We start from the raw sequence: 22732 nt of genomic DNA, 5'->3' as shown, positions 1-22732 counted from the left end.
AACCAGGAAGAAATAGAAAACCTGAACAGACCCATAACCGGTAAGGAAATTGAAGCAGTAATCAAAAATCTCCCAACAAACAAAAGCCTAGAGCCAAATGGCTTCCTAGGGGAATTCTACCAAACATTTATTTATTTTATTTATTTTATTTATTTTATTTTATATTTTTTTAAATTTTATTATGTTATGTTAGTCACCATACATTACATCATTAGTTTTTGATGTAGTGTTCCATGATTCATCATTTGCGTATAACACCGAGTGCTCCATGCAATATGTGCCCTCTTTAATTCCCATCACCAAGCTAACCCATCCTCCCAATCCCCTCCCCTCTAGAACCCTCAGTTTGTTTCTCAGGGTCCATAGTCTCTCATGGTTTGTCTCCCCCTCCGATTTCCCCCCCATTATTTTTCCCTTCCTACTATCTTCTTTTTTTTTTTTTTTAACATATAATGTATTATTTGTTTCAGAGGTACAGGTCTGTGAATCACAGACCTCTACCAAACATTTAAAGAAGAATTTTTTTTTTTTTTAATCGGATTTGAAGATGTTTATTGCATTCTGGTTTGATGAAAAACAAACAAAACATACATGTATTTAGCACGAGCTGGTGGGTTACACCGAGCCTAACTGGGTGTGCAGCAATCTGAGAATGGAGTCGTGAGCCGCCCCGCTGTGACGAAGGTTTCCTGCAGCAATCGGGCACAGGGCGTAACAGTCCCTAGTTCTCTCCTTTCAGCACTGGCAGCAGCTCACCATTGTCTCCTAGTTCCCTAACGATATCCAGACCTCTAACAAGCTCCCCTTTCACATACAGCTGAAGGTATGTGGGCCAATTTGAATAAGTTTTTAACCGCTGATGAACTTCTTCATCCTCCAATATATCAAATGTCTCGTATTCAACACCAGTATTATTTAGTATTTCCAGAATTTGTTTGCTGAATCCACATTTTGCTTCCTGTTTGTTTCCTTTCATAAAGAGCATCACAGAAGCTTTATTTGTCAGTACTTTGAGCCTTTCCTCTAATTTGGGAGCTTTAGGGCAAATTGTATCTAGTTCATCAGATGCTTCAAGCTCCTTAATTATATCAAGTCCTCCTATGAGCTCTCCAGAAACATAGAGCTGGGGATAGGTGGGCCAGTTGGAATAGGTTTTGAGGCCCTGACGAACTTCTTCATCTGAGAAGATATTAAAATTGCTAAACTGAATATTATGTTAAGGATTTCCACCATCTGCTTGCTGAAACTGCAGCACGGTCCTGAGGAGTTCCTTTCATAAACAACATGCAAGGGGCGGCATGAGTTAATTTCTTCAGGCGAAGGTTGAGATCTTCTTTAGGATGCTCGTTACCACTGGGTGGGAAGGAGCCGCTAGATGCATGGCGCTGAACTTTTTTGGTCAACTCTGGGGCATGTGCACATTCTTCTGAAACTGTTCCAAAAAATAGAAATGGAAGGAAAACTTCCAAACTCATTTTATGAGGCCAGCATTACCTTGATCCCAAAACCAGACAAAGACCCCATCAAAAAGAATTACAGACCAATATCCCTGATGAACATGGATGCAAAAATTCTCCCCAAAATACTAGCCAATAGGATCCAACAGTACATTGAAAGGATTATTCACCACGACCAAGTGGGATTTATTCCTGGGCTGCAAGTTTGGTTCGACATCTGCAAATCAATCAATGTGATAGACGATTAATTTTTAACAGGTATTAACTCTGAATATATTTAGGTTAGTTAATGAGTTCTTCAGGTAAACTAAGGATAAATTGCAGACCACTGTTCTTTCAATTACGAAATTCAAAGCCAGTTAAGAACTTAATCTATGTCTAAAACATGAGAGTTCATTTACTCTATGGACATTTGCATTCAAGTCTGAAGTTCACTATATTTTTTGGAGTCATAGGAGCTGTGATGATACAGGGACAAAATTTTAATAATAAAGATGTGTAATGCTAAAGTAATAGTAACATATCTATAGGTCAATAATTTGATTGAATTGATATCATCCTTTGATTGCTTAGTGAATTAATGATTTGTTTATCCATAAATTAATATATACTTTGGAGTCAAATGATAGAAAAGGTGATAATTAAGGGGATCCCATACACAATATATATAGAAGAAGGAGACTACCAAGCCATTAAATTGCACACTTTTCCTGTGTGTACCATAGAGGAGATGTTGGAGGTTTATTGAGGCCTTATCCATCTCTTCCTCTATTACACGAACCTGTCTGGCTGGCTGTTTTGATCAGCACCTTGAGATAGCACTTTACATATTTATTCACTAATAGTATGCCTTTTTAGTACCTTCTCATAAAATTACAACACTCTGCCCTGTAGTATAATTATTTGACCTCTTCTTATGCCTGCATATTCCAAAACACAATTAGAGCCTTGATGAAAGCTGTTTCTCATCAATATTATGTCTTGTAGCAAAGGTAGTATAATTTCCCAGACCATTTCTGCTTCCTGAGTCTTTAGCTCCACCAGATTGCCCTTTAATAATAATATTCTTAATTTTTTCATTATCTAATGATTGATATACATAACTGTAAAGATTCATCACAGACCTGTCTGATCCATAATTTTTGGATTGTTTTAGAAAAAGTAACTAAATATAGAAATATACGATGCTTTATCTTCCCTTCTTGTTTTTGACAAATTCCACAACGTACTTTCTCTTTCCCATGGTTTAGGGTTGTAACATTGATTAATTTATCCCATCAAGTATTTTTAATTCTCTTCCTCTTTTTCATGATTGTCTTAATAACTTCTATGAGATCCTCTCTGAAGACTTCTTTCTCCTTAATTGAAGACTCGTAATAATGATGAAAAGTTTGGTTTGTATATACAGTCTTTCTTTTAACTTCCCTATTCTTTATGGAGGATTACTTTATTTACTATAAAACAAGCAAAATCCAAACCAAAACAAAAGCAGCTCAATCAAGTTTATATATTTGTTACATACAGTTTTAATTTCTAGCCATTTCTTGGAGGTAGGTTGTTTCTGTGTCTGTGTAATGATTTGATGAAATTGCAGTTTTGAGTATTTTGGTGTATGGTGAGTAGTTTCTGGTTTTTACATTCATGCCTTATATAAAGCATTTCCAATAAATATACACTGCTCTCATTTAAGATGATTATGTTAATTATATATGAGTCAGATAGTAACACAGCTACCCAATGCATGGTTATGAGACATGAAATAAAGTATTTAATCACTCAGCATAGCTCTCTGTTCAAAAAGGAGCATATATTTGCTATAATACTAGTGGCACGTATAATAATTATGTACATTAGTTATATAAAAGTTCTTATCTATCCAATGATGTAGGTAGACATTGGAATATATATTTGGCATGATGTAATTTTTCAAAAAGAATGAAAAATGTACACATACATTGCCAGGTACATTTTTTTTCTTCCCATTTTTTTGTTTGTTTTTTTATTTGAATTCCAGTTAGTTAATATATAGTGTAATCTTAGTTTCAGGTATAGAATCCTCTACAGATAAGAATCTGTTTTATGGGGGGCGCCTGGGCGGCTCAGTTGGTTAAGCGACTGCCTTTGGCTCGGGTCATGATCCTGGAGTCCCGGGATCGAGTCCCACATCAGGCTCCCTGCTCGGCGGGGAGTCTGCTTCTCCCTCTGACCCTCCCCGCCTCATGCTCTCTCTCTCATTCTCTCTCTCTCTCATTCTCTCTCTCTCTCTCTCTCAAATAAATAAATAAAATCTTTAAAAAAAAAAAAAAAGAATCTGTTTTATGGATCCCCCCTTTTTTTAATCCCTATGTTCAACTGTACACATTTTTTTCCTGTGTTTGACTTCAAGTTTCATAGCATTGTGGTTGGAAAATATGCATGGTATGATCTCAATTTTTTTGTATTTGTTGAGGCCTGATTTGTGACCCAGTATGTGATCTATTCTGGAGAATATACCATGTGCACTCTAAAAGAATGCTGCTTTAGGATGAAATGTTCTGAATATATCTGTTAAGTCTGTCTGGTCCAGTGTGTCATTCAAAGCCACACTGATATTCTGCTTATATGATCTGTCCATTGCTCTAAGTGGGGTGTTAAAGCAATCCGCTATTATTGTGTTATTATCAATGAGTTCCATTATGTTTGTTATTAATTGTTTTATATATTTGGGTTCTCTCAAGTTAGGGGCATAAACATTTACAATTGTTTGATCTTCTTTTTGGATAGACCCCTTTATTATGATGTAGTACCCCTTTATTATGATGAATCTCTTGTTCCAGTCTTTGGTTTAAAATCTAGTTTGTATAAGTATGGCTACTCCAGCTTTCTTTTGACATCCATTAGCATGTCTCCATCCCCTCATGTTCAATATGCAGGTATCTTTGGTTCTAAAATGAATCTCTTATAGGCAGCATATAGATGGATCTTTTTTTTTTTTAATCAGTTCTGACACCCTGTGTCTTTTTATTGGAGCATTTAGTCCATTTACATTCAGAGTGATTATTGATAAATATGAACTTAGAGCCATTGTATTACTTGGTAAGTCATTGTTTCTGGAAATTTTCTCTGTTCCTTTCTAGTCTTTGTTGCTTTGGTCTTTCTTTCCCACTCAAGAGTCCCATTTCTTGCAGGGCTGGTTTCGTGGTCATGAACTCTTTCAGTTTTTGTTTGTCTAGGAAACTGTTTATCTCTCCTTCTATTCTGAATGACAGCCTTGCTGGATAAAGTATTCTTGGCTGCATATTTTTCCCATTCAGCATGTTGACTATATCATGCCACTCTCTTCTACCCTAACGAATTTCTGTAGAGAGGTCTGCTGCTAACCTTTTTGTCTTCCCTTAAGTTAGGGACTTCTTTTCTCTTGCTGCTTTTAGGATTGCTTTTCCTTATCTCTATATTTTGCAAATTTAACTATAATATGTCTTGAGTTGGCCTGCTTTTGTCAATTTTGCTGGAAGTTCTCTGTGACTCCTGGATTTGGATGTCTGTTTCCTTCCCCAGATTAGGGAAGTTTTCAGCTATAATTTACTCAAATAAACCTTCTCCCCCTTTTTCCCTTTCTTCTTCCTCTGGGATTCCTATGATACAAATTTTATTACACATTATGGAGTTGCTGAGTTCCTTAAGGCTACATTCATGATCCAATATTTTTCTTTCTCTCTTCTTTTTAGCTTCATTATTTTCCATAATTTTATCTTCTATATCAAGTATTCATTCTTCCACATCTTCCATCATTGTGGTCATTACATCCAGTTGGTTTTACATCTTAGTTATAGCATTTTTTTTATTTTTGCTTGACTAGTTTTTAGATCTTTTATCTCTGTGGTAAGGGACTTCCTGTTGTTGTCTGTGCTTTTCTCAAGTCCAGCTAGTATCCTTTGATTGTTGTTTTAAATTCTAGATCAGCCATATTACTTATATCAGTTAGATCTTTGGCCTGTGACCTTTTCTTGTTCTTTTTTTCTGGGGTGAATTCTTCTGTCTTGGCATTTTGTCTAGGTCTTTGTCTTCTTCTGTATGTTAGGAAAGCCTGTTATGTTTCCTGCTCCTGAGAGTAATGGTTTTATTAAGAAGAGGTCATATACTGTCCAGGGCCTGGCACTTCAGTAAGTGTCTCGGGTGTGTTCTGTGTGCATTCTGCTGCTGTGTTTTAGCTGCTCTTTCCCTCAGGTCAGTCCTCTGCAGAGTTTCTCCTTGCTTGCAGTGGGAGGTGTTTGGACTTTGGTCAGAGTGTGGCGAGTTTTAACTAGGTGTGCTCTGATCTTTTAGTTATAAAAGAGATTTGATGCTATTTCCACTAAAGCTGAAGCTTTGCAGAGCTCTGTGGTCAGTAGACATGGTATGTCTACTCAGTGGTGGTATGGGGAGGGGGGGCATGGTGTTGTGCTGCTTTTCTGGGGGATGGGCCCGCTGTGCTGGTTCTTAGGCACACTTTGACTAGTATAAATTCGAGCGAGGTGATGCATAATCATTGGAATCTTAAAATTTTAAAACCACTGAATGGTATCATAGAGTTGATATCAATGTAATACTTAACAAGACTGACCCCTGCCACCAAAGTCATGGTCTTTGAACAGGGAAGGTCATTGTGATGAAGAGCGAAGTCAAGGATACGTGCAAGCCATCCACAAATGTAATGGCAATTACAGACAAATTCAATATCTAGAGTTTTATTAGTAACATTATGGGTGTAATAAAATATAAATCCCATTATTCAGTAATTTAATTATTTATGTGTGAAATGTTTTATCATTTATCAGTAGGAATTTTGCTCTCCTATAGTAGTTTTTTCATCCTAATTTTAATTTTGTTCTTTAATGAACATACTACATATTTTTCATTGACAAAATATTATAAATAATTGGGATGTAGTTCATGGGATTGTGAGAAAAGTCTAGCAGTAGTAATGCACTGGTGAGTAAAAAGAAGATAGGAGAGTTACTATTTCTTTGTGAGACAGAATGCCTTTAGCTATCACAATGAAATGGATATTGTATAAATTTATATATTTATCACTTGGGTCTGGATATCCGATGTTTTATGTGAATTTATTTAGCATGTACTGACAAGTCCTAAGCTCTACAAATATTCACTCGTTTAATCTGCATAGCAATCCTATGAATGTTGCATTCTTATACCCATTACACAGAGAGAAACTGAAGTACATCTAAGTTAAATAATTAACTCCAGGTCACAAAGGTTGTAGGGTGGCACCATCAAGACATAAACTTTCCAGCCTGGTTCTGCAGTCTTAGCTGCTATGTTATGCTAAAGTTGGCAGTACACCACCCAGGCATTAATATAAAATAAGCAGGTCACATTCTGAAAACCATCATTTTGACAATTGTTAGTTGGAACCCACCTTATATAATTTTTTAAAATTAAAATCTCTGAAAAGTTTATTCTACTTTCACTTTATATCAACATTTCATTTATTAACTTTTCAATTTTAAATATCAGTTTTAGGGGTCCCTGGGTGGCTCAGTCATTAAGCATCTGCCTTCGGCTCATGTCATGATCCCAGGGTCCTGGGATCAAGCCCCGTATCGGGCTCCCTGCTCCTAAGGAAGCCTGCTTCTCCCTCTCCCACTCCCCCTGCTTATATTCCCTCTCGCTGTGTCTCTCTCTGTCAAATAAATAAATAAAATATTAAAAATAAATAAATAAATAAATAAATATCAGTTTTAAAGTAGTGAATATATAATATGGAACAGAATTAAAATATGGGTACATATCATAAAATATGAATATATGCATACATATGTATAATTTATGGACATACAATAGTTTACTAATGATAGAATATTTCCCATTCAGGGCTCTGTGACAGAAACCTAGAAATACTCTTGTCCTCTTTTCTTTCATCACCACGTCTCATTCAATCATTTACTAAACACTGTTGATTCCTCTTCAATACATTTCTAGAATGTATTCTCTTCTTTCCATCTCCACTACCACTGCCTTTATCATTATCAGTGCAGTGTGCTTCCATTGGGCCTCCCTTCCTCCTCTTGAATTCCTTCTTCACTCCACAGCATGAATGATCTTTTCAAAGAGCAAATGCATTTGCCTTGTAGGCCTACAACCTTTCATATCCTTTTCCAGTTGCTTCTAGAACACCTAAATTCCTTCCTTTGTCTTTAGTTTTTAACAGTTTTATTTACAAATAATTCATACAGGATGCAATTCACTCATTAAAATGTAAAATTAAATGTGTCTTAGTATATTTACAGAGCTGTGCAATCATCCACAGAATCAATTTTGAAATATTTTCATCATCTCAAAAAGAAATTCCTCCCTTCTTGGCCATCACTCCCAATCTCCTCACACCACCTGCCAGCCTTAGGCAACCACCGATACACTTCTGTATCCATAGATTTGTCTATTCTGGAAATTTCATATAAATGGAAGCAGTCAATATGTAGCCTTTGTTACTAGCTTTTTTCACTTAGCCTAATGTTTTCAAGGTTCATCCATATTGTAGCCTGTGTAAATATTTAATTTCTTTTTATTGTCATATAGTATTCCATTGTATGAATATATCACATTCTATTTATGCATGCATTAGTAGATGGACATTGTGATGCTTTAATTTTTTGGTTTTATTAATAATACTATTATGGATGTTCATGTATAAGGTTTTGTGTGGACATATATCTTTAATTCTCCTGCAAGTGTAATTGCTGAGTCATATAATAACTCTGTGTTTAACATTCTGGGTAACTGTCAGACTTTTTATCCAAAGCACCTGCTCCATTTTTCATTCTCACCTACCAGCAGTGCATGAAAGTGCCAATTTGCCTACAGCTTCACCAACACTGTTGTCTGTCTTTTTGATTACAGCTAGCCCAGAGGGTGTGAAGTAGTATTGTGGTTTCAACTGACATTTTCATGGTAGCTAATGATGTTGAGCATCTTTTCATGTTCTTACTAGTCTTCCTTTGACTTTTGAGGCTCGTTACAGCAGCCTTGTCCCTCTCCAGCCACTTTATCTCTTACCACCCACTTTATATTGAATATTCCAGTTCTAGTGAGCTTCTTTTATCTTTTGAATGTGCCATTTTCCCCTTCTGGTTTAGGCCAGTGTAGTTCCCATTTCCTTCCTCCCTTTTTCTCCTTTTTGCTTGAGCAGAGCTGACTTCATGAATGTAATACGTGCACAGTTGCATAGAGCCCGACACTTGTAAGGGCCCTGTGTTTGCTTCAATGTATTGCTGTGGTTGCCTTGAAAATCACAATGAGTTTTGGACAAGAGACCCCACATTTCATTTGGCAGTAGGTCCTGCAAATTATGTAGCCAGTCTGGTGCCTGGCTCATCATTATTACTTATCCTTCAGGTCTTAGTTTAGACAGAGATACCTACAAGACATTGTCCCCCATCTCCGTAGACTGTATTATGTGTGCTTCCCGAAGTTCATTTATACCAGCATGTATTATGATTTGTCATTTCTTTCCTCTAAGCCCTTTGGCCTATGAGACTTTGTCTTTCTGATCCATGGTTCTGTCCTCAGAAACCAACTTAGTGTGTATCACATAGCTTTGGTAAGATATGTAGTTCAACCACACAGTTATGGCTCAGGTGATGGGCCACAGAGGGAGAGTAATTCCGAATATGAACTCCAGGGCCAGACCGCCTCAACATCCAGTGCTATCATTTGTAAGCTGTGTGGAAGCCAGCTATTTAATGTTTCTGTTCCTCAATTTCCTCATCTTTTTTTTTTTAAAGATTTTATCTATTTATTTGAGAGAGAGAGAGAAATAGTGAGAGAGAGCATGAGTGGGGGTGGGGGGAGAGGGAGAAAAAGGCTCCCCACCGAGCCCAACATGGGGCTCGATCCCAGGACGCTGGGATCGTGACCAGAGCTGAAGACAGATGCTTAACCAACTGAGCCACCCAGGAGCCCCTCAATTTCCTCATCTTTAAAGTGGGGATAATATTAACGAACCATGAGAGACAATGGACTCTGAAAAACAAACTGAGCATTCTAGAGGGGAGGGGGGCAGGGGGATGGGTTAGCCTGGTGATGGGTATTAAAGATGGCACGTTCTGCATGGAGCACTGGGTGTTATACGCAAACAATGAATCATGGAACACTACATCAAAAACTAATGATGTAATGTATGGTGATTAACATAACATAATAATAAAAAATATAAAAAAAATAAAGTGGGGATAATATTAGTCCAAATCTCTTAGTAGTATAACTGGGATTAATTGGGATTGAGTGAACTAATAAATGTAAAACATTTAAAATAGTGTCTAACTATCATTGTTACCTGCTATCAGTATTATATTCAGTTCCTATCTGTTGAATAAATTATTGACACTATATACAAAGAGAGGAAGAGGGCACTAGAATGTAGGGAAAAATTATGTAAGTTAAGAAATTACATTGTCCATATTACTCTTCCTTGCATGAATTTGTAATGCTAAGAAGAAGGGTAATTGTACAAAAGTTCAGTTTAGGTAATCAAAATAGGAAGAAAATTAAGAAGCTGGGAGCAAGCTCAGAGGAAAGAGAAATTAATGCTAAGAGTAAGTATAGGAATCTTATAAGGAAGGAAGAGAATCTTTCTGTTTAAAATTCTTTGCAGAAATTACTCAACTTAACACAATGTTACAATTTTGAGAGGTTAGTTTGGGTAAATTAATGCCAGTAACCTTTGGAAAGTATTTCCTTGTTTATATAATTAGCAGTTATGTTTTGACATTATCTCTAAGTATTTAAAGTTGCATTTAATTTACAGTCAATAGAGATATAATGCCATTACGAAAAGGCAACCAGAATGTGTAATAAAGGGGTGCATGTTTTCTGTATGTCTGTACTTGTCTGGGGTTCAGCATGCTGTCTTTGCTTGCCTGTCCAACATCAGGAGATCCCATGTGCCCTTACTCTCTTCTCTGTGCCTGCTGGCTTCTTTCAGTTCTTTCATATGCCTTCTGGGGGCACGGGCTTAGAATTCTCTCTACAAAACTGCTCCTCTTTCACTATTTTCAGTTCATAATCCACACCTCAGTTTATCAAGGAACATTCCTCTAACTCAACCCCACCCCTCCATTGACTCACCCATAAGATGAAACTTTGGTATTCCTACATGGTACTTTTCAGTTTACTTGTATGATTTTTTTTTAATTAATATCTGCTGAACTTTAATTTCCCAAAGGGTAAAAATTGTTCAGTTTTGCCCAACATGTATCCCCAGTGCTTGGGTGCTTCTCATAGAATAATTGCACAAGAAGACAATTGCTGAGTAATTAAGTGACATGATTCACCAATCTCCCAAAAGGCCAAAGAGGTCAATGACATCGGTATGAAGAAGAAAGATGGGGAATACTGTCACCTCAAATGTGTTATGTACTACAATTGGGTTCTAAACTTGACAATAAATGTCTAGTCGGGTAAGGTCACAAAAACAACCTATAAACCTGATACATTGTATAATTTCAAATGTCCAACAATTAAAATTGACAACAAAATATTTGTGTTGGAACTAAACTCCAGAAGGTAGTTACCACATAGATATTTCATCAAGTGATTCTTGAAAGAACAGTAAACTCTGTAAATAACCATTTCTTTTCAGAAAATTCTATAAATAACCATTTTATAAAAATATTGAAACACTATTCAAATAAGCAGTTCTTAAGCTGACCTTCTGGAAAGGTAAAGAATATAACATTAAATCAAATTTCAAAGAGTGCCTTTCTATAAAGGATTGGAATAATAATGTATAGTCAAGCACTTTACTCTCTAATCATCTTACTTAATGCAGTGATAGAACCTGAAAATACTAGATGGACAGCTAATATGCCCATTAACCTGTCTCAATCAAATATCAGATGTCTTAAGTGAATCTTTGGTAGGTGGTGAATCAAAGCCAAGATATAAATTAATTTTCTTTCAGAAATGTGTAATACCTTTTTGTAGCACAAAGAGAAAGATGTCCTTTGAAATGTCAGATATGAGAAGGAATGACTTTGGTCTTCTAGTGTAAGTATTTGAGACAAATGAATATTGTAATTATTATAGAGCCAATGTCAAGTCTGAAAATGACTTATGATTTCCCAGGGAATCACACACCTTCTCAAAGAAATTCTGTTCTTCCAGAATTTCTGTTAATAATTCCAGATACATTGAAAATAACTTTTCAATTCCAATATCTTTACTAATATCATACTAATTTTACAGACACCAATAGCTTTTTGTAAGTCAAAAACCATATCATTTACAACATGTAATACCATGAGGACTTGTTTACTTTCAAAGGAGCTATATTTGCCTTTCAATTCTGTGAAAGAACAATATTTTTCCTAATAGAAAAATGAAGAATTTGTTTTGTATCATTAATAAGGTATTTTATGCCATTAATAAAGATACTAAATGCAAGTTTTCAACTCATAGTAAATAATAGCTAGAGGAATACTTTTCCTTTTCTCAACTACATCTCAATTTCACTATAACTCAATTTGCTTTAAAGATATTAGAATATAATGGTTCTGTCCTTGGTACTAGTCCAGGTGACTTTAACATAAAGTACCATAAAAATAAAAATGTTCTCACATTTGTTCAACTATAATATCATCCTACAGGATGAATTCTGAAGTTCCAATAAGATTAGAAAAAGTAGTGTATCCTAAGAAAAGCACAAAGTAGTACATTTAATAATTATATAAAATAGTCAATTTATTTTGAATATAAATTGATATTTTCCCAAGAAATTAAAGGAATGATGAGAGAATCCTGCCATGTAAATATGGAAGGGGTAAGGGGGGAAAGGTTGAGACAGGGCTGTGTAGGGTGCTTATGGAAATGACAGTAATTCAGATTAATTGGAAGCCAAATTAATGGTATCCAAATTGTAAAGTGTGCTTAGACAGAAAAACGATGTCTTAGAAAGGCAATGTCAGATGGAAGTCCTTAAATGTCAGGCTGAGACATTGGGAGTTTATTCGGACATCAGTACAATGTTATTCATGATTATAGAGCACAGGGGATATGAAACCTTCATGAAGTTGTTATGAGAATTAAGTTTGCTTTTTAAAAAACTTATTCTTAGCTACATAAGAAATAATTTCTGCATCTGCAATGAGACTTTGCTAGAGAAACATAAGAAATAACATAATGCTGACAGCTTTTGCAGAGTCAGGGAATCTTTTTTGGTTACATTCACCCTAAGTGTGATTCTTGTTCTCTCTGAAATCCAGAGAAGCCCATTAGTGTTCTTCCAACTCAACAGCATGACTAAGATTGCAAATAGGTGAAGCAGAGAGCAGATAGGTCCATGGAAATACAGTTACTAAACATCGAAAATGATAATGTTGAACAAGATGATAAAACTGAGATTTATCATCATTTAAAATATCAATAGATAAAGGTTCAGAAACTGATCTAAGACTGAAGACATGGTCTAGCACGGGCATGAGAAATAATTAGTACCATTCATGGAAGGGAAGACCGCAGGAGAAGAGCAGGTTATACTGGGTGAGGGAGTGATATGTTCAGATCTGCGCATGCTGGTTTGAGAAACCTATCAAATGGGCATGCCCCGAAAGAGACAAAGCTGGTTCCGTAGCTCTCCAGGCAAAGCGGGATCCTGCCTGGAGAAAGAGTGACTAGAGATCACAACTGCTAATATGGGAGGGGATGAGAGTGTCTAAGCAGAGTGCATTGGGTGCGTCCAGGACAGAAGCCAGAGGCCTCCAGGGAGAGAGGAAGCTGCAACCCAGACTAAAAAGTAGTCAGATAACACAGGAGAGTGTGGGTGTCCTGAAAGCCAAGGGAAATCTGCGCTTAAGGAAGGAAGGGTAGTTCAATAGGGGCCAAGGATAGATAGAGGTACAATAAAATAAGGAACTAATACCCATTTAGTTATCAAAAAGTAGTTAATTTGTATAACAAATTGGCCATTCTGCTTTTGAGTTTACTTATTCTAATTTTAACTTCTGTGAGTTTCTGCATTTTTTTCTTTCCTCTCAAGTAAGTGATTGGGTTGGCAGCCGAGCATCTTAAATATTGGCAGAAGAGAATGCCTTCTGCTTGAAAGCCTCACCTTACTATTTTTTAGCAATACTTGAGAGTTGGGGAACATATTTTTGGCCTGATCTGGGTTGCATAATACATTCCCAGCATGTTTTTGTTTCTTTGTTTTTGAAGAACATTTTTACGATAATGATAGTAAATGAATTATGAGTGACTGATATGGTTGTATAGTAATTGCACGCCCGTATAAAACTAGAAGACAAAAGAGTGATCATATTGTATCTCAGTCAACTTCATGTTTGAAAAAGAGCTTTAAAATAGTCTGTTGATATTAATAAAAGAAAATAAACAAGTTTTAATAATACAAAGTACATGTATTGAAATTTATTTGAATTTCAGTTATATAGAAAATTAAACAACCATTATATTATTACATAATAACTTACATATTTCAAAATAAATGTGTGGTATGAAGTTTTTATTGAGGCACGAAAACCTAAAATATTGAAAATAATCAATTCAATAATAGTAAAGTACATGTTACAAATTAATTATAAAATGCCAAATTTCACTATATTTCCTGATTGTACAAAGTAAAATTCAGTAAATAAACTGTCTTTGTTTTAATATGTGTGCTATAAAGGTATTTAAGTGATTTAAGAAAACAATTGTAGGTATACCAATTAGGTTGCACACAAGAATTCTTATTTGAAATGTAATCTATAGGCTATTGGATTATGAGCAATTCCTTGATTTGCATCAATATTCATCAAATATGTGATTAATCTTTTCCATGTTGTTTCCATTGACTTTCTAAGAATGACTTAAATAGTGCTGTTTAATAATTTATCTGTTATGAGTAATGTACTAAATAGGTTTAGGAACAGTGCTGTTTCATTCATTCAAAAATAACTATAAATTCTTATTAAAGGATTTAATTCTCAGACATCTTGATACATTATCTATACATGGTGAAATAGGAAACTAAAGTGAAAGAGGAATATCATTTTCTGGTGTGTTTCAGCCAGAATTGAACAGGCATTGTTGTTCTGTTATGTTTGCAAGGAGCATAATTGGAAGCCAACAAAGCCCTTCCTAGAAGAACAAGCAAGCTTTTTAAAAAGCACAGAGTGCACTAAATAAAAGAGGTTGATAAAACATGTGTTGAAGTTTTTACTACATGTTAGTGTCCCTGTAAGCAAGTGGGCAGGTACAATGGAAAAGCCAAAAACAGTAAGTCATAAATACAGAAACATTGCTTTCAAAAAAAAAAAAAAAAGTAATGCAGTTAAGACTTTATTTTCATTTATCATATATGTGATAAACACCCTATGTTTGGTCATCATTTGCATGAAACAAGCGTAAAATCTTTCTTTTTCCTGAATCGATGTAAACAGAGCCCAGACGGCCGTATCGAAGTCAAAGGGCATCATGGAAGCTCATCACTGCATATTAAAGATGTGAAGTTGTCAGATTCAGGGAGATATGACTGTGAAGCTGCGAGTAGGATTGGAGGGCACCAAAAGAGCATGTACCTTGATATTGAATGTAAGTTATTTTTCTTTCGTATGTTTATTAAAACAATTTTGTCTGCTTTGGAAAATACGAATTTTGGTAGGATCCTCAAAATACCTCTGAAGTTCATGATTCGGTATTTGACTCATAGCTCTAGAACTAATGTAGCCATTCAGAGTCAGTTATTAGAGACATCTAGTGGATGTTATAGGGCATTTCACAGTGCTATTTGATGGTTTTGATACTAATTCTGAAAATTGTGATTTTCTTTTTTTGCAGTGTGTTTAACCCAAACACAATATAAATTGAATTGTATTAGTTATCAGTAACTGGTTAGTATCTCCTTAAGAGTTTTTCTGTTGATTTATAATATTAATGGTCCTGTGTTTCACCTGTGTAGTTATTTTGTTGAATTATTTTACATCCTCATAAGATATAAAATTGTATTTTTAAGATGATTTAATATATCAGCATTCATATTTTATCAGAATAATGCTTATTGTCTGTTAAGAGGAATTATGACAAGGAGATGTGAGATTGGCGGAATATGAGGACTAATGTACATGCACAATCCACCTTACATCATTCAGTGAGATTTTAGAATAATTTCATATGTATGTTCATAAAAAGGAAGAAATTTAATATTATTTTCAATAAATATTCAAGAATCATCAATGTTGGAGATTCTCTGATGTTCAAGAAGACATAACTGTCATAGTAGGAGTGTATAAGATGCTCTTATTGACAAAACATTTCTATTGGAGAATTTCTAGTACATTAATATTGATAGAATGTAGTGATAACTATGAAATAAGATATATTTTCTTGTTGAAAATGTCTTTAGAAAGCAAATATTTCCTCAAGAACAGACACAAATAATCCATATTATTTTACCTATTCATAAATGTCCTTGTTAAGAAATTCATGGAAAGGCCAATTAAACAATTATAAAAAAAATTATGAAGGATATTAAATAATTATTTCACAAATTACAGATTTCATTTGCTAAAGTTAGGGAACTTCCAAGAAAGTTGTTTTATTGCCATCATACATCTTAAAAAAAAAACAAAGAAACAAAAAATGCTATGATATTATTCAGGGCATACAAAGGAAGAAGTGATGCTAATAATTTATTTAGCTTTTTTTCATAATACTGTTTTCTACTATCTTCCCATTTTATATATACATATTAATATGTTACATATTAATATATATACATTTCTTTTTCAAGTCAACATTTGTAGCAAATTATAGATATTTCTCAAACTTTCAACATGCTTGCTTATATTTTATAATTCAAAATATGTATTTTAATCCAAAATTTACTTTGTTATTTTTTTCCTTTTCTTTAATGTGGACCTACATGAGCAAAAATTTAAGGGTGACAAAACATGATTTATATTAGAGCTGCCCAACCAGTTTGGAGGGAAGTTCATAGAATACTCCCAGCCTTTTCTCACTGTGCTAAAAAAGTGGTAGGAATCATATTCTCTTAATAAAACTTAGGGCTTTTTTTTTCTTCGCATTTTTAAATATTTAAAAGCTTATTTGACATATCATAGAATTATTACTAAATCACTGCTGTAAGTACTCAGAAAAGTGGAGCTCATGAGAAATGAGCATTGTCGTTGTTTCCAAAACACAGTAAGGCAGACTGGGTCATACAGGCAATATTAGGTTACTGTACCAGTGCTAGGATTGGTGCTAATTAGTTGTGTGACCTGCATCCCTGGGACCTCAGTTTCCATATATGTAAATTAAGAAGGCTGAAGGAAGAAATTCTTGGGGCTTCATCATACTTAACCATTTAAAAATGCTTTTACTCAAGCATAGCCACATCCTTCAAAGGTGTCCTAAAACTTCTAAATTGCCCTCCATGGACGCCTACCTAAGTTTTCATTATGAAATAAATGAAAAGCTAAATTAAGATCTATAATTTCTGTGTCTGTGTTTTAAAACCTCATTGAAAAGAATTCTAAAAAGCCATACTAGATCAAACCTAGGGTCTTTTCATTGAGCTGTTTAAGATTTAGAATCGGTACTGAGTGATTGTGGACCCAAAATGAATACAACAGAGCCCATGCTTTATTAGAACACTGGAATAACAATGATTTAAATCAACCTCAACTTTAATTCAGATATCAAAGTGATAGATGGAGAATAATATCAGTATAATGTGAAATGCTGATATAAAATGATGTGAGATTTTTAGATATTAGTGATTTCACCTAGGTAAAAAATAATGGGGTAAACACGTGATTGTATGTTGCAGTACAAATTGCATGTTCTTGTGATCTTTTAATATATGAATACTTTAATACAAAAAAATACTTAAGGCACTGTGTTTTTCAAGGACTGATATAACAAAGTACAAGTTGCTTTTGATCACAGAGGTATTTCCCCTTTGCTTTAAAGGTTTAGACATTGGGGTGCCTGGGTGGCTCAGATGGTTAAGTGTCTGCCTTCGGCTCAGGTCATGATCTCAGGGTCTTGGGATCGAGCCCTGCGTCAGGCTCCCTACTCAGCGGGAGGCCTGCTTCTCTCTCTCCCTCTACTACTCCTCCCTGCTTGTACTCTCTCACTTTCTCTGTCGAATAAATAAATAAAATCTTTAAAAAAAAAATAAAATAAAATAAAGGTTTAGACATTGGTCAGCCTGTTTAATTTTCTGAAGTAAATGGTTAGAATAAAGCTCACAAGCAAATTATATAGTATCTCTTATTTAGGAAGGTTTAAAAAAAACAACTTGCTTTGTAAAAGAATGTTTTGAAAATTCTTTGAACATTCCTTGAGATTGTTGTTTCTTGTTGATTAGAAGCTGGCTAGATAAAAGTATTTTAAAAGTAATAAAATAGTTTTTTTTCAACTATTAAACCATTGTTTCAAGAATAATTTTTGTTTTGTTTTATTGATAGCTTTTAGAACATGTGATCAATTTTTCCTTTTTTAAAAATTTAACTTCATTCTTCTTTAGTAGAAATAATTAGAAAAATAAATATCCCCTGTTGTCAACCTTATTGAAATATGGTTGGACCATAGTACAATGCCAATATATAAAGGGCAAATGTGATCAATTTTGACATATGGATGTGCCCGCAAATCTATCACAATCATCTAAACAAACATTTACATCACCCCCAAGAATTTTCTCAAGCTCCTTTGTAATGCATTTATTCTTTCACTCTCCTCCTCAGGCAATTTTTAGTCTACTTTCTATCACTATAATTTAGTTGTACTTCCAAAACTTTATATATATGGAATCATGCATTACTTTAATTTTAATTTTTTGCTAAGCACTTTCAGTCAACACACATTGATATGTTGAATATGAATCAAAAATTTATAATGTTTTCCTGTCTTTGCATTCTGTGGATAAAATAGTTTGTTTATTTAGTCACCTGTTGATGGGCATTTGGTTGTTGTCAGTTTGGGGCTATTACGAAACGCCTTTGTGAACATTTTGAACATTGTGTGGAGATAGTTGTTCTTTTTTTCTGGAATAAATATGTTTCTTTGAAGAGCAAGAGATTTTAATTTTGCTCAAGTCCACCTTATCAAACTGGATGCATATATGATATTGTTCATGTTCCATCTAAGAAATCATTACCTAACCTAAGGCCACAAAGATTTATGTCTAGGCTTTCATTTTATTTTATTTTATTTTATTTTATTTTATTTTATTTTACTTTATTTTTTTTTAAGATTTTATTTATTTGTGTAAGAGAGAGAGCACAAGTAGTGGGGAGGGGCATAGGGAGAGGGAGAAGCAGACTCCCCTCTGAGCAGGGAGCCTGACGTGGGGCTGAATCCCAGGACCCCAGGGATCATAACCTGAGCCTAAAGGCAGACAGAACCAACTGAGCTATCCAGGCACCTCTAGGCTTTCTTTTTAATGTTTTGTTGATTTAGATTTTGCATTAAAGTCTATGATCTATTTTGGATTCATTTTTGTGGAGTCGATATATATTATTTTTCATACATCTATCAAAATAACTCAGCACTATTTTCTAAAAGACTTTCTTTTTTCTAATCAAGGATTTGCCAATATTGTTGATATTTACCAAATACTAGCTTTGGGCTTTGTTAATTTACATTCTTTATATATAAATCTGTTTTATAATTTGTTGATTTCCATTTTATTTTCATTATTTCCATTCTATATATTTTGGACTTGCTTTGATCTTTGGTTATAGGTTCTTGAAGTGAAATATTAAGTCATTTACTTTAGATGTTTCTTATTTTCTAATATAACCATATAAAACTCTAAATTTCCCACTAAACAATACTTCAGTGCAACCCCAAAATTATGATATGTTGTATTTTTGTTGTCATTCAAATGTTTGAAAATATTTTCTAATTTTTCTCATGATTTCATCATTGGTCCATAGTTATTTGTAAGGATTTAATCTCCAGATATTTAATGTTTTCCTAGATATTTTGCTGTTATTTATTTCTAATATAATTTAGTTTTGCTCAAAAATACCCCATTGTGTGATTTTTTATTCTTTTTTATTTATTGAGATGCATGTCCCAGCATCTGATCTATCTCAGTAACTACACAGTGTGTATGAGAAGCAGGTGTATTCTGCAGTCATAGAATGCTGTGTTCTATAAATATCAGTTAGATAGAGGGAGGTGACAGTGTTGTTTAAATCTTCTGTCTTTACTTTTTTTGTATAGCTGTTTTATCAGAGTGAGAGGTGTTAAAACCCTCTACCATGATTGTGAACATTTCTCTCTCACTTTAATCCTGTTGAGTTTTGCATCATATATCTTTAGGCTCAGGAGGCCATGGACATTTATAGCTTGTATGTTGTATTAGTTTTCTATTTCTGCTAAAACCAGTGACAACAAATTTAATTGCTGGAAACAACATAAATACGTTATCTTTCAGTTCTGAAGGTCAGAGGTTCAAAATGATTTTCACTGGAATGAAATGTCAGGAGGGCTGTGTTCCTTTGTGGAGGCTCTAGGGGAGATTGTTTTCTGTCCGTTTCAGCTTCTAGAATCTGCCCACATTTTTTGGCTCTTGGTCCTCTTCCATCTTTAAAACCAGCAAAGGCAGATGGAGTCTCTCTCACATCACCCCACTCTAATTCTGCTACTTTTCTCACATCTTCTCTGTCTCTGACTTTTCATTACATGAGATAATTGGATACATTGGATACATTGTATCCATAGATTGGATAATCCAAGATATTCTTCTCAACTCAACATCTTTAACTTCATCACAGATGCAAAGTTCCTTTTGCCATGTAAAATAACATGCTTACAGGTTCTAGAGATTATGATGTGAATATCTTTGGTGCTGGGGGGGAAGTCATTGCTCTCTCTCCCACATGTCTTCCTCATGAATTATTTTTTATTTTCTCCACTAATCATTTGCCTTAATATATTTTATATAATATTCAGATAGTTATCTGAATACACCCTTTTTCATTTATTTACTTTCCACCTAGCTATATTTTTATGTGAAATTAAATTGTGTCTATTTAGGCAGCATATGACAGAATATTGCTTTTTTATTTATTCTGTCAATCTCTAACTTAAAAGTGTTTGAAGTAGGGATCAGCAATAAATGGGCCAGGTAATAAATATTTTAAATTTTCCTTATATGATCTCTGTCATCTACAAACTATCTTAAAGTCTCGTGCATTGCTCTCTTACAAACGATTAAAAATGTAAAAACCATTCTTAACTGTAAGCATACATATAAGAGGTCCTTGGACTATATTTTTGTCCATAGTTCATAGGCTAGAATATTAAACTGAATGGTGTTATTGATATAGTCTCATTCAGGTATAAAATTTTGTTTTCTGCTTTTTTCCCTCTTTTTTTTTTTTTATGTTCTGTTTGATTTTTCTGCATTATTTTGAGTTATGTGAGATTTTAATGATTTATTTTAATTTGTATGTTGGCAATATGTTTTTGGTATTGTTTTGCTCAAGTGATTCTATAGGAATTATAATACACAAACCTAACATTTCACAGTCTTATATAGAGTTAATATTTTGATACCTTATATTAAGTAGAGAAACTTCGCAACTATATAGATCCCTTTACACCTGCCCCACCGCTGATCTTTCTATTGTTGATTTCATATATATTACATCTACATTCATTGAAATCTCACCAGAAATTATGGTAAATTGTGTATTGAAGAGTCATACATATTTTTAGGAACTGAAGAGATAATATTTTAATTTACTTATCCATTTACCATTTATTTCATTCTTTTTTCATCCCTAAAGATCCAATTTCTTTTTGATATTATAGACCTTTTATTCCACCATCTCCTTTCTGCTCCTAAGCCCAATCAGTGAGTTTTTTGTTTTAAGATACTAATTTTTTTTCCTGAATTTCTAATTTTGTTCTGTTTTATATGTTTTGTTTCTCTGCTGACTTTTTTTATTCTTACTCATTTTATCTATGCTCTCCTTTATCTCATGGAGCATAGTTAGAATAACCGCTCCAAAATCTATAAATCTAAAATCTGATAGAATCAACATCTGAGTCATCTTGGAATGCATTTGTTGATTGTCTTTTCTCTTTAGAATTGATCATATTCTTCTGGTTCATTGGATGTCAAGAAATGTTGGTATGAGTCCTGGATACTATAAATATTATGTTGTGCAGACTCTAAGACTTTTGACAAACATCTGGAAAAAGTGTATTAAGCAGATGTTCACTTCTAAATTCTTTGTTGCCTACTATGAGTGGTGACTCAAATCTCAATTAACTTCTTAAAGCCTTTGTTATGCAAGTTTGTGCCTGTCCCATGTATTCAAAGCTCAGGACTTAGGCTGATTTCTGTGATTTATATGAAGAATTCTGGCATCTCCTTCTATGATCCCTATTTGGGATTGCCCCCTTCCTATTCATCTTGTATTGGCTTCTTCCAAGGAACTGTTGTACTTCTGGATATATTTTAGCTCTAGTATCACGGTGAAGCACCTCAACTATGGCCTGCCCTCTAGAAAAAGTCATGAGAGAGAAAAAGAAGTGGGACACCAATTTTAATTCCCTTCCACAATCTCCTGATTTTATTTACTCTACAGAAGGCTTAAGTAGTGACTTTTGCTATTGTTTTGTATTTTTGTTTAATTTGTGTCATCTCTAGAGCTTTTAATCATTACCAATAGGGGAGATGGACAAATCACAAGTTTATACTGCCATTATGGAAGCAGAAATTTCTATATATTCTATTCTTCATACAAACTTAAATCATAAAAATATTTGGTTTCCCTAGTCTCTGGAATCAAGATACGAATGTTTTAATTTCAGTTTTTTGGAGTTTTTAGTATATTTCTGCCTTTTATTTTTTTTTCAAATTTCTTATTTTTGTTTTTATTTTTTATAAATCATATATTCTCAAATAAAGCATTACACCAATCAAAGATTATTTAAAATGCAAAGTCCTAAAAAGAAGTTAAGTTTCTTTTTTCCCTTTCAGTAAATCAGTCTTTTGTGCAATTTCATTTATCTCTACACAGACCTTAATTATCCTGAAAAGTGTATTAAGTTCTGCATATGTAAATCATTTCGGATTTTATTTTTTTTATTTTTTATTTTTTTAAAGATTTTTATTTTTTGACAGAGAGAGAGAGACAGCGAGAGAGGGAACACAAGCAGGGGGAGTGGGAGAGGGAGAAGCAGGCTTCCCGCTGAGCAGGGAGCCCAACGCGGGGCTAGATTCCAGGATCCTGGGATCATGACCTGAGCTGAAGGCAGATGCTAAATGAGTG

The 22732-nt window shown here is 34.2% G+C and overlaps 1 protein-coding gene and 1 pseudogene across 3 annotated transcripts in view; one reads left to right on the top strand and one right to left on the bottom strand.

The window, feature by feature from the left end:
* The window catches only part of NCAM2 (neural cell adhesion molecule 2), a 517778-nt gene that overhangs the window by 372267 nt on the left and 122779 nt on the right, over positions 1-22732 (top strand). For both annotated transcript variants that reach the window (XM_032406278.1, XM_032406279.1), the window contains exon 9: positions 14870-15020. In XM_032406278.1, coding sequence (XP_032262169.1) covers positions 14870-15020 — 151 coding nt within the window. The remainder of the gene's footprint in view (positions 1-14869; positions 15021-22732) is intronic.
* LOC116633718 lies at positions 485-1476 on the bottom strand (annotated as a pseudogene). Its single transcript, XR_004299765.1, has one exon. The product of XR_004299765.1 is annotated as a glutaredoxin-3-like (transcript).

Source organism: Phoca vitulina, unplaced genomic scaffold, assembly GCF_004348235.1.
Source record: "Phoca vitulina isolate PV1807 unplaced genomic scaffold, GSC_HSeal_1.0 scaffold8, whole genome shotgun sequence".
NCBI classification, from domain to species: Eukaryota; Metazoa; Chordata; class Mammalia; order Carnivora; family Phocidae; genus Phoca; species Phoca vitulina.
Note: the sequence above shows the minus strand (reverse complement) of the source record. Positions and strands in the feature narration are given on the sequence as shown.